Consider the following 14,242-nt stretch of genomic DNA (forward strand, 5'->3'; position numbering starts at 1 on the left):
TTTCTTATGTTTTATTTATTTATTGAAAAGAAATATGGATATTCGCAAAAGAAATAAGGAAGATATATTTCTTGTAGACAATGCAATAACACATAGCATTTCTAATAATGAAAAAATATTCTGCTTGCTTATCAATTAGAGAAGCAAATGTTAATATAATAACATGTAATGCAAAAATGATCGAAGGCTCCGGAAGAGCGAATATAATATTACAACAAGGGTCACTAATTACAAATTAGTGATGCATTATTTTCGTCTAAATCACCAAGATCGAAGGCTCCGGAAGAGCGAATATAGTATTACCACAAGTGACAATAATTACAATTGGTGATGCATTATTTTTATTAAAATCACCAAGAAATTTATTAAGTTTTAAGGATATTCGGTCTAACTGATACCCTATTGAAACAACTAATGATGGTAATAAAAATTATCTCAACATTACAAAAATGATATCGGATAAGAAAAGTTTTTTGTAAAAACTACTTGTATTGTCCTCCGGATTGTACTATACAAATATTACAATGATTCATGCTATTGAAAATAAAAAAGGTATGATATTACCTTAATAGTTTGGCATGACCGGTTGGGCCATCCCGGATCAATTATGGTATGTAGAATAAATGAAACTTCAAGTGGTCATTCTTTGAAAAACCATAAGATTTTTCAAATTAATGAATTGTCTTGTGTTGCATGCTCTCAAGGAAAATTAATTTCCAGTCCATCATTGAACAAACTTGGGTATGAAAGTCTTAGTTTTTTACAAAGAATTCAAGAGGATATATATGGACTAATTCATCCAACACCATGTGGACCATTTAGACATTTTATGGTTTTAATTGACGCGTCAACTAGATGGTCACATGTGTGCTTGTTATCTAGTCATAATTTGGTTTTTGCAAGATTACTTGCATAAATAATTTGCCTAAGGGCACATTTTCCCGATTACCCAATTATGAAAATTTGACTTGACAATGTTGGAGAATTTACATCATAAGCTTTTAATGATTATTCCATGTCGATTAGGACATCTATTGAACATCATGTTGCATATGTTCATACACAAAATGGTTTAGTTGAGTCATTAATCAAACACCTTTAATTAATTGTAATACCATTACTAATGCATTATAAACTTCCTAATCACCATAAGGGCATGAAATTTTACATGCAACATCACTTATATGCATAATGACAACTAGTTATCATGAGTTCTCCCCTATTCAACTGGTTTGCGGACAGGAACCAAATATTTACCATCCAAGGATGTTTGGATGTATAATTTATGTACCCATTTCTCCACCTCACTTCACAAAAATGGGTCCTCAAGAAGAATGAGAATTTATGTTGGATATGAATCTCCATCTATAGTAAAATATTTAAAATCATCAATTGGAGATTTATTTACAGCGATGATTATGATTTTGATGAAATCATATTTTCCACTTTCATGGGGGGAGAAATAAAGAAGCTGGAAAATAAAATCTCTTAAAAGGAATTGTCACTTTCAGTTTTAGATCCTCTTTCAAGTCAATGTGAACTTGAAGTGAAAAAGATAATTCATTTACAAAATATAGCAAATCAATTACCAGATACATTTACTGACCTTAAGAGAGTAACAAAGTCTCATGTACCAGCTGTAAATGCTCTAGTTAGAATTGATATCCCAAAAGGAAAAAAATATAACTACAAATGAATCAAAGGCACGCCTGAAGCGTGGAAGAACAACGGTTCCAAAGATAAAAATCCTCGAAAACGAAAGGGAGCAAATATAATTGATGGTCCAAAAGAGAAAACATAATCTTTTGAAAAGATTAATGAAGCTCCAGAAGAGCCCAATGACATAACAAAAGAAATTGGGTACCTGAAAAAATGAAAATGATGAGATCTCAATAAATTATATCATGACAGGAATAAGATGGAACCGAAATAAGATAGACGTCGATGATAATTTTCATATCATGTTCCGCGCTCGATTATAATGAAAATGAGGATCTTGAACCTAAATCTATTGAGAAATGTATGAATAGAAAATATTGGCCAAAATGGAAAGATGAAATAAATAAAGAGTTTAATTATCTTACCCAACGAAAAGTTTTTGAACCTGTAGTCCGTACACCAAACAAAGTAAGAACAGTGGGATACGAATGGGTATTTGTGCGCAAAAGAAACGAGAAAAATGCAGTTGTGAGATATAAAACAATACTTGTTGCACAAGGTTTTACCCAAAGACCCGAAATTGATTATAAAGAAACGTATTCTCCGGTAGTTGATGCAATTACATTCAGTTATTTTATAAGTTTAATAACATATGCAAAACTGGTGATGCGTCTAATGGATGTATTTACCACCTATTTATATGGTTTACTTGAATATGATATTTATATGAAAATACCAAAAAGGTTTAAGGTGCCATAAGCACAAACTTCTAATTCTCGTGAAGTATATTTGGTAAAATTAAATAAATTATAGATTGAAACAATCTGACCGTATGTGCTTCAATTGTTTAAGTACATTTCTGTTGAAAGAGTGCTATAAAAATGATCCATTAAGTCCATGTGTATTCATAAAAAGATCCATATAAGAATTTATCATAATTGATGTTATTGTAGATGATTTGAACATAATTGGAATTCCCAGAGAATTGGAAAAGGTCACTTCTTGTTTGAAAGAAATTTTTGAAATGAATGATCTTGATAAGATGAAATTCTATTTGGGTCTTCAAATTAAGCACACAAAAATGGAGTTTTTGTACATTAATATCTAGAAAAGACGCTAAAAAGGTTTAATATTAATAACTCACATCCATGAGTAACCCGAACGTGGTAAGGCACTTAGATGCCAAAAAGGATCAATTTCAGCATCATAAAAACATGAAAATCTTCTTGTTCCCAAAGAACTATATCTTAGTGCTATTGGTGCACTAATATATCTTACTATTAATACAAGACCTGATAAATCTTTTGTCGTAAACTTATTAGCAAGCTATAGTTCTTGTCCAACAAGAAGATACTGGAATAGAGTCAAACACATTCTTTGATATCTTCGAGGTACAATGGATATGAATTTATACTAATCAAATTCATAAAATACGAAGTTAATTAGTTATGCAGATGTTGGATATTTATCTGATCCACACAAAGCTCGATCCCAAACAAGTTATTTATTCACTTGTGAGGCAACGTAATTTCTTGTCATTTTATTAAACAAACTATAGTTGCTGCTTATTCTAACCATGCAGAGATTATAGCAATTTATAAGGAAAGTCATAAATGTATTTGGTTAAGAAATTTAACTGAACACATTTGCAAGAATTATGGTATAACTTCTAACATTGATGTTCCAATCATACTATATGAAGATAATACAACTTGTACATCTCCATTCAAGGAAGGATTTATAAAAGGAGACAAAACCAAGCATATATCACCAAAGTTTTTTTCACTCATGATCTTCAAAAAGAGTGTGACATCAACATCTAGAAGATTCAATCCAGTAACAACTTTCCTAATTGGTTTACTAAAGCACTTCCTATATCGAATTTTGAAAAAGATGGTACGAAACATTGTTATGCGGTGCTTTAAGAAAATCAAGTGATGTACTAATCAGGGGGAGTTGGAAACATATTGTACTATTTTCCTTAGCTATGTTTTTCCCACTGGGTTTTCTTACCAAGGTTTTTAACGAGGCAATTGTTTTCAATATCTATTATTAATCATGTACTTTTTTTCCTTAATAAAGGGTTTTTCCCATGAGGTTTTACCGATTAAAATTTTAACGAGGCATGATACAATCGTCATTCAAGGGGGAGTGTTATGAATTATTATTTAGTGAATGACTATGTGATTCTCCATATTCCCCCATTACTCTCCATAATTAGTGAACATTATAGCAAACATTATTATGAGTTTTATGAGTGTAGTTATGCACCACTATAATGAGCATTCATATCATACATCACCTTTCATCTTCTTTGTCTAGTAAAAATAGTGAATATTATGTATTGTAAAGTTTGATGATTTCATCACAAGTATTGGAATAAAAGTTCTCTCACTCTCTTGTCTTTCTTTACTTTATAATTTATCTTGTTATTTAATCATATTTTATAACAAAAATCAGCTTCAATAATCACAATGTTCGTGTCAATTGTATTATTTAATTAACATGTTTAGTGTAGGTTTATATATCTTATATAGTTTAGGGGTTCTTTATGTAACTTTATAATGATGAATCATAATGCAAACCCTAAGGGGTATTTCCATAATTCAACATGGTAGTATGCGGCTAACTGTGATCGATCGTTTTTTTCACGCTTCTCTCCTCTGGTCGATCGTCGTCCAAGTCGGTCATGTTCCTTCCTCACCATTTTGACGTGCACATCTATCTTGAGCAGTTCTTTTTTGTTGGTTACTTCCCAAGAAGACCCTTATCTACGTGATTTGTTGTCCTACCTCTTCTCTCTATACAAGAGGATTAGTCGCCAGTAACTTCTACAATATTTCTACCAAAGGTTAAGCACTCTGGATTTTCTTTTGCTTTTTTTTCTTTCATATAACTTTCTTTGATTTTTCCGATCATATGTCGACCCTTGGAGGCTCCTCCAGTGCTGCACCCGTGGCTCAACAATTAGTTTATGTCGTTGCCAATGTGTACAACTAGTTTAGCTTTAAACTCATCTCCGATGGCTCGCAATTTAAGCTCTGGTATCATATTTTCTTGGATATTTGTAAAGGTGCTAAAGTTTTAGGTCACATTAATGGAAAATCCAAACCATCCGAAGAAACTGATGAAGATTAGTAATCTGTTGACTCTCGTGTGAAGTCTTGGTTCTATTCTACTTGTGGTCCCATGGTTCTTCAAATTATCTCTATCGATAAGTGGGACAATTTACAATAATTTTTCTCAATAATAAAATGCCTAGGATGCTCAAATTGCAAGAACAATTCCGCAACACCAAAAAAAGCCCATGGGCATTTACCGATTATTGTCACAATCTCAAACACCTTGCAGATGCCTTAGCTGATGTCGACTCCGAAATCACTGAATTAGAGCTTGTCATGCAAATCTTATGTGGCCTCCCACCATAATACCATATCATTATTGTTGTTCTTACTAACACCAAACTCTTCCCATCCTTCCATGAAGCTAAAAATATGTTATTGGTTCATAAATCACGAAAATCATCAACCGATCAAGTGATCGAACCTTCACCCACTATTACTACTGCCCTTTATTCCGCCTCACAATAATCGGGAAAATCGAAAAACAAGTGGAACAAAAATCGAAATAATTCTTGATCGGGGTACTTCCAAAGGGGGTGAGTAATTCTAGTATGACTATGTCTAAGAATCTTGCAAGTATAATCTCAGGTCTACAGTCTAATTTTGTAGGAATTATGGGGTCCCATCCAGGTGTTTTCATGCAAGCAGCTACATCAGAACAACCACAACTTTTTTATCCTTAAAATAATCATGCAGGTGGATATTTTCCTCAACCATTAATTAGTTTTGGCCCACCTGGAATTCACAAACAACCGATGCTTTACTCGGCACATAGCCCAACGTCATTTCAACAAGCCCACGCACACCAAGCCCAAGCACAAACAGGCCAGTTTTCGCCTTAGCACCCTCCGGCCGCAACAGCCTTGTTCGGCCAGCCCACTCCATCAGCTCCACAACCCACGAGCTCTCTTGGTTTCCTACCACAGTCAAATGGACAATTTTTGGGCGCAAATTATCCATCGCCTCAACAGCCTATGGATTTATCCTTCGTTTTTCAAGCCATGCCCCTTCAGCCTCCACTAGATAATAAATATTATATGGATAAGAGAGCTATCTCGCACATGAACTTTAACCACGGTAATACGCTTTCTTTAACACCTTGTAATTCTAACTCCATAAATCGGTCAAACTTGTCTCCCTTATTTTCATTATAAGTTCTCTCTCAAAAATGTCCTTTTGTCAAATAAAATGATTAAAAACTTAGTGTATGTTTGTAAATTTACTATTGATGATTCGGTTTCTATCTCTTTTGATCCTGTTGGTTTTTCCTGTGAAGGATCTTGATTCTAATACTCCTCTTCACCGGTGTGACAATGTTGGTGATTTGTATCCACGCACTCCTTCATATGTTACCGTAGTGTTGCTTCCAATATGACATCTGTCACTTAGGACATTTGGGATCACCTGTTCTCCAGTTTTTGAAGTCGTGTTGTTTTATTTCAAGTACTAATAATAAAATTCCGATTTTTCATGCATGTCAACTTGGAAAACATTGTTGGTTGTCTTTTTCTCCTTCTTCGTCTAAAACTACTCGTATGTTTGAACTTATTCATTCGGATTTATAGACATCTCCTGTGACCAGCTTGAGTGTTTTAAATATTACATTTTTATTTTTGGATGATTTCTCTCATTTTTATGGGGTTTTCCCTTCCGGGCTAAATCAGAGGTTTACCTTGTCTTCTACAATTTCGAATGTATGTCACCAATCAGCTTAAAACTGACATTCAATCTTTTTAGTGTGATCATGGACGTGAATTTAATAACCATCTCCTTTTTACATATCTTAAAATTAATGTTATTACAATTCATTTCTCCCGCCCCTACACGTCTCAACAAAATGGAAAAGTTGAACGATCTATTTGCTCCATTAGCAATATTGTTCGCATGTTTCTCTTTCAGGCGTCCTTACCCCTACATTTTGAACTGAATCCCTTCTTGTGGTTGTCCACACTCTTAATCTTCTCCCCATCACCACTCTTTCCTTTAAGACACCCTTTGAAGTGATCTTTGGTTTATTCCCAAAGTATGATCATCTTTGTGTCTTTGGATATCTGTGTTACCCTAACATATCATTTACTTCCCATAATAAATTTTATGCTTGGTCTACTGTATGTGTTTATCTTGATCCCGCTCCAGATCACAAACGACTTAAGGGCCTTGATCTTGTCATGCAACATGTCATCATCACCCGTCATGTTATATTTGATGAGGATCACTTCCCTTATTGTGACTTTTACCCCTCCCCTATTGAGTCTGATTATGATTGCTTCACTCCTGATGATGACATTCCTCTCATTCTCCTCTCTCCCTTAACTCCCTCTCCTACTCAGCATGTGGGCTCTTCTTCATCCCCCATCCTCACTCTTCTTCTTCTTCTTCTTCTTCTCCTCATCCTCAACCTTCAGGTCATCCCATGACCACTCGCCTCCGAACAGGTTACCTAAAACCTCGCGTCCTTCTTAATCTTTTTGCTACTTCCGACATATCTCATATTCCTAGATTCACAGCTCAGGCTGTGAGTGGTCCTAATTGGAAGCTAGAAATGGATGCGGACATGTCAGCCCTCACTAACAATCAATCATGAGATCTTGTCCCGTGTACTTCGTCTGCTAACATTGTTGGTTGGCGATGGCTATACCGTCATAAGTTTGACTCTCACGGTAACCTCAATTGCTACAAAGGCATATTAGTCACTCAGGGTTTCTCTTGATAACTCGGTCTAAACTTTGATGACACTTTTAGTCCGGTTGTTAAACCATCCGCCATCTGCACTGTCCTCAGTATTGATGTCTCCTGTCACTGGCTCATTCATCAACTTGACGTTAAGAACGCCTTTCTTCATGATGACTTAACAGAAGAAGTATACATGAAACAACCACCTGGCTATGTTCACCCACATCACCTTGATCATGTTTGTAGCTTACGCAAGGCCTTATATGACCTCAAACAGGCTCCTCGTGCTTGGTATCAGCGGTTTGCGGTTTATATTTCCTCCATTGGCTTCACTAGTCGATCAGATAACTCCCTTTTCACGTTTCACCGTGGATTAGAGATTATCTATCTCCTGCTTTATGTAGATGATATCATTCTCACATATTCCAACCCATCTCTCATCACAAGTCATTACTGGTCTCTCGTTTGGGTTTGTTATGACGAACTTAGGTCCTTTATCATTTTTGCTCGACATTGTTGCTACTCGTTCTGCGAATAATCTGTTTCTTTTTACAGATTGTGTTTGCTAAAGAGATCCTCTCTAGAGCTAATATGACATCTTGTAATCTGTGTAGCACATCAATAGACTCTGAAGACTACAAAAAAAAAAACAATCTGTGTAGCACATCAATAGACTCTGAAGACTACGAAAAAAACAAACTGCTGCAGGATAAAAATGTTACACGTGTACTACGCCGCGCATCACAAAATGGTTTGAATAGTTAAAAAAAAAAAAAAAAAAAAAAAAAAAAAAAAAAAAAAAACCCTACGAGTATACTGAAATTATCAAAATTAGCATCTTATCTTATTCCCGTTTTACATGTTTGTAAAAGTCGACGACATTATCATCTTTTTTTTTCAAAAATATTAAATATTAGGTATGGAGTAGTTGACACTTGCCACACCATAAGGTCAAGAAGTAATGATTCTTGTTTTTTATTGCAGTGTTGGTGGAATGAATGAATGAATGATGCTTGTAATACACGAATTCCTAGTTATTTTCATGGTCATCTCCGTGAAAAGAATCAAAGCCACATATTCTAGTCGACCTCAGATATCCTACAACTACTCATAAGTTATAAACTCTATATAGAATAGGAGTTGGCCCGAAACAATTTTATAAGTTTCAACACTTTACTTTCTTCGCACAACTCCGACTAACCATGCCACCGCCGAACACTCCACCACAAGCTACGCCGCCACCGTTCTTCTGGGGTGATACACCGGAGGAAGAGTACTACAAATCCCAAGGCGTCCGGAACTCCAAATCCCACTTCGAAACCCCCAACGGTAAAATCTTTACTCAGTCATGGCTTCCATTAGACGAAGACCAACCGGTTAAAGGCGTCGTCTTTATGACCCACGGATACGGAGGCGACATCAGCTGGTGTTTTCAGGAGATCTGCATCGCGTACGCCAAGTGGGGATACGCGGTCTTCGGCGCCGACCTCATTGGTCACGGCGGATCCGACGGACTCCCTGGATACATTGGAGACTTCGATAAAGCGGCCGCAACTTCACTATCATTCTTCGTTAGTGTTCGCCGGAGCGAACAGTACCGTAATCTCCCTGCGTTCCTTTTCGGGCAATCGATGGGTGGACTAATCACCATGATTATGTACTTCCAATCAGAACCCGATATGTGGTCCGGTTTGATCTTGGCGTCCCCCCTTTTGATCATACCCGAAGTCACGAGTCCCTCCAAGGTAAATTCCAATTCCAATTCCAATTTCAACTTCAAATCTATTTCATATTTCCCACAGATCCCAGATCTAGATCGATTGTTTAATTTGATTTTCTGATTCATTTACAACTGTGGTGATTCCTTAATTGAAGTTCCATTTGACAATGTACGGACTACTGTTCGGACTGGCGGATACGTGGGCTGCGATGCCGATGCGTCCGAGGGCAAATGGGGTCAGGGATCCGGAGAAGATGAAGTTAATAGGTATGAATCCAAAACGATACGCCGGAAAACCAAGGGTGGGGACGATGAGAGAGGTAGCGAGGTGTACAAAGTACGTAGTGGACAATTTTGAGAAGGTGACTGTGCCATTTTTTGTTGGACACGGGACAGCCGACGGGATGGCAAGCCATACCGGTGCAGAGCTGCTGTATGAGAAGGCTGCAACTCCGAAAGAAGATAAAGAGTTGAAGCTTTATGAAGGGCTGTATCATTCGTTGATTCAAGGGGAACCAGATGAATCTGCTGCTATTGTGTTGGGAGATATGAAAGCTTGGATTGATGAAAAGGCTCAGAAGTTTGGCCCTACATGTAATTCTAATTAATGTTTTTCTTCTTTAAAATCTCACTTGATTAAACACTAAGTAACATAGTCTCAAGTTTGAATGTTGTATTTTGGTATTTGGAGTGATTTGTGAGAGGTAAATGAGTTTTAGAGATACCTTATATGTTTGTTGTTATAATCCAATTATCGTTTTGTGGAAATACATAAATAAGTTACTTTTTATGAAAACAAACGCATCAAATATGATGGTTTTGTTGTGGAGTCATGTTTTTATGGTTTTGCATTATATTTTCGCTTAAATGTAATATTTTAGTCTCTGATGGGTTATTTCAATTCATTTATGTGGTTTATAGGTTTCAAGAGAAATTGGGACGAATTTGACGAAAAACGAAGAAAAGACGCAAATGTAATGGCTATAATGCCAGATAAAAACCAAAGGTTTATAAAGTACCAATATGCCCTTTCGAATGTAGCCGTGCATCCTATGACACCAAATTACGCCCTTCCCAGTGTAGCCATACGTCCTATGACACCGCGGTATCCCCTTCCCAATGTAGCCGTGCGTCCTATGATACCACGGGTAAGGTTAGCACTTGCAACTACTAAAGCCATCATGAAGATGAAACTTATCAATTGGTGACTTTCTTAATGCAACTTTAGCTCATTCCAATCTATAGGCACATGAGGGGGGATGTTCATTATGATGTATAGACACATCTTCCGCGTTTTCAATCACCTTATATACAACCCTTTTAGTGATCATTTCATCATCCAAACAACTTTCCCCCCATGTTTGTAATCATAGTGGAAAACAATTCGTGTTGTTCATCAATGATTCTAGAAGTTTTTTTTTCTAACAAAATCAATAATATTGCAATGCTTCAAGATCAATGGTGCAATCAATATGAGCATGATCGGATGTCTTTGTTATTTATTTGTTATTATTACAGGCTAAGGGTGTATTTAGCACGGAGCTTTTGGAAGCGTTTGGGAGCTTCTAGCTTTTATTTTTTTGATAAAACGCTCTAGTTTAAACAAAAAGCTTCGTTTGACAGTACGAGCGTTTAACTTTTAGTTTTAACAAAACGCTCCGATTCTAAAAGCTACTTCATGTAGCGTTTAACAAAACGCCCCTGAGTTTTTGAAATCAATTTTCATAATTACCCTTAAAAATATATTTATATATTTATTTTATTTTTAATCAATTGTCCTTTTATGTAATTTTATATATTTCAAAAGCTTCCAGCTAGTTTTGTCAAACATTCATATTAGAAATAAAAGCTACAACTTCCCGCTACCAGCTACCTGCTACATGCTACCAGCTACCCGCTACCAGCTAACCGCTACCCGTTTCCAGCTAACAGTTACTTTTGCCAAACACGCCCCCTAAGAGTTGAATTCTTTATTTTGTATGCAAGTAAACGTTGAATTATAAAAGTTTGGAGTTAATGTCATAATAAACATAACAAACTATTTAAAATGTTTTAAAATACTATTAAAGTAAAAAAAGAAAAGCATTTGTCAAAATGTAACAAACTTAAAACTTTTGTTAATGTAACAAACTTAAAACTTTCCTTTTTAAAATACCATTGCAATCTAAAATAGTCATTTCTTTATGTCATAATATTTGTAAAACATTTTATATAATTCATCACTTTTTATAGTTATTTTAGTTCATTATTTGATAATCACGTGTTCCTTATTTTGTTTATTTATTTATTTATTTATTTCTTAACTTTTGGCATTTGGTCATAATACTTTTAAAACATTTTACATAATTCGTTACTTTCTATAGAACTTTTTTTTTTAGTTCACATTCTTTTCTTTCATATCTTAATTTTGCGCATTTGTCTATTATCTGAAGATATAAAATTTATCAATTTTATAATCATAACTATTATACATCAAGATCAATCTATTTTTCAAATAAAATATTACATTACAACCGTCAAAGTTTAACAAACTATGATAAAAAAAAATAGACTTAGCTAAATTTTTTAATTTTATACACTCTTTCATTGTTTAAAAGTAACCAAACATATCAAAATTAATAAGTTTATATTTTATAGTTAGATATTAATATCGATGTATTTTCAAACTAAAATAATTTATTTTACAACATCCATTATTTAATGATCATGGCTTTTATTAAAATGTGAATGTTGTAACATAATATTTAAAAATAGATTCTTATTTACGAGTTATTGTTAGGATTACAAAATAAATAACATTTTAGATGATAAACCGGTGTTAAGAATTAAAAAAAAAACAAATATGATTATCAAATTGTGAGAAAAAAATTATGAAAATGACAAAATGTAATTGACCTATATAAAGTGTTATTAAAATGTCATTAAACTAAAAAAGACTTGAAAATGTAAAAAACTAATCCATTCGTCCCAAAATTATTATACACGTACAAAAAACATACAGATTAAAAAAACATTAATTATCAATAACTTTATTAAATGAAATGACAGTCTTACCCTTTTGTTGCATTTAATTCCATTGTAGTTGTATTTAATTCCATAATAGTTTAACTAATAATGAGAGGTATTTTAGTAAAATTGATATTTATTTTTAGAAGTAGACTATTATTTTGGACCAAACCAAACATAAAACATGGGCTATTAATATGGGATGGGGGGAATTGAGATCATATGAAGGAGTTATGATTTTCACATGGATTTTAACAGTATAAGCCAACGGAGTCTAAATAAAAGCTGTAGTACTCGTCGAGATATATATATATATATATATATATATATATATATATATATATATATATAAGTTTAAAACAGAGTGAGAACTAGCAAACGGAGTCTAAATAAGCCTTAATAAAAATATAAGTTTAAAATAGAATGAGAATTAGCCAATAGAGTCTAAATAAAAGTTGTAGTACTCGTCGATATATATATATATATATATATATATATATATATATATATATATATATATATATATATATATATATATATAACGTTGAAAACGAAGCTAGTATGAGAAAGATATGGTTTTTAGAAAAAATGGAAATTCATATGTGCAAAGGGCTTTTAGAATGTGGGACATGTAACACTAGAATAGACATATGGCAACATTCGACAGAAGCAATGTTGACCAAAATACGCGACGCACATATATATAGAAGGTGCTACATGCTCCCATGTATATCTATAGATAACAACCATGAAACACTCATTTCCTTACTGTCACACCCCAAAACCGGAAAGACGGAAACGTTCTGGGGTAAAGGACGTCATGTAATGTATCACAACAATGCAAAGTAGTAAACAAGCAACAACATCATCCATTGCATTAATAGTATAATTTTAGTTACAAGTGTGTTCTAGTATAAGACAACATAATGAACAATCAAAATAAAAGACGAGTCTGAACTGCTCTGTCTTCACAAAACCTGGTCATCGTACCTGTATATTTGTGACCTAAGAATACAAGTTATTTTGAAAGCAAGTATCAGCCAAAAAGCTGGTGAATTCATAAGTATTAGTGTGTCTTAGATTTGTAAAACTGGAAAGTAAAGACTTGTGAACATTTGGAAAAAGTTTGTATAAGTATGAACTGTTTGAAGGTAGTTTGAAAACGTTTGAATACCCTAGCAAATCCCTATGATTTCTATTAGTATAAAGAGTGGTCTTCTACCAAGACTAGACTGTTTTGAAAGTAACCAAGATGGTTTTCCCTTGTATGACTACTATTAAAAAAATATATAATCTACCTCATCGTTTATGTGAATGTATCACAAAATAAAAGTAATAGGAAAAATATAGCCATATAAGTGTTATCCTTTTGTATTAGGATCAACCTGACATCGCGACTGCCAAAATAGTAATAACCTTGAACGTCCGTAGATGTTCATTTTCCTCTGTAGCTAACAGCAGGGCGTAGGAATGGTTAGTCCCGTAAAGGTACCCTAATATAAGTATTAACTGTAGGCATCCGTAGATGTTCATTACCTCTGTTGCTAACAGTTGGGTGCCGGAATGGTTAGTCCTGTCTTAGTAAGTAAGTAGTCTTCTCACGAGACCCCCTGTAAGTAAGTAATAATATGATTGGTAGTCCCTATTCTACATTTGGAACTAAAGGTGACTTCCGCAACGAATCGCTAGGTCAAAATCCATATTCATTAACAAATCATATATAAGCCCAAACTATACCTATAATAGCTTACTAGGGATATATGAATGTATACCTTTGCTACCCAAAGGTACTGAACTGACTGACCAGAACTATTATGTCCGTATATGTATACATGATATATAACTAATATTTAGGCGACCTTCGGACGGATACCTGATACCCTACCAGACCACATCCCAACAAGGAAAAGGAAATAAAGCGGGTTAGCCTTCCTAAGTCCTTTAAACATTACTTATATAACTATACATATACATGCATGCTTTTAACAAGGTATCTATGTAAGTGTATCCAAGTAAGTGTATCCAAGTAGGTGTATCCAAGTAAGTGTATCCAAGTAAGTGT

General features: G+C 34.3%; 1 protein-coding gene across 1 annotated transcript; it reads left to right on the plus strand.

The window, feature by feature from the left end:
- The first annotated feature begins 8,449 nt into the window (after positions 1 to 8,449).
- Positions 8,450 to 10,672, plus strand: LOC145054412 (caffeoylshikimate esterase-like). The gene is made up of 3 exons (XM_079002578.1): positions 8,450 to 9,199; positions 9,330 to 9,768; positions 10,096 to 10,672. The coding sequence occupies exons 1-3, from the start codon at positions 8,657 to 8,659 to the stop codon at positions 10,380 to 10,382; spliced, it is 1,269 nt and encodes a 422-aa protein (XP_078858704.1). The 5' UTR covers positions 8,450 to 8,656; the 3' UTR covers positions 10,383 to 10,672.
- The last annotated feature ends 3,570 nt before the right edge of the window (positions 10,673 to 14,242 follow it).

Source organism: Lactuca serriola, chromosome 5, assembly GCF_051521515.1.
Source record: "Lactuca serriola cultivar US96UC23 chromosome 5, Lser_US96UC23_V15, whole genome shotgun sequence".
Classification (NCBI taxonomy): domain Eukaryota; kingdom Viridiplantae; phylum Streptophyta; class Magnoliopsida; order Asterales; family Asteraceae; genus Lactuca; species Lactuca serriola.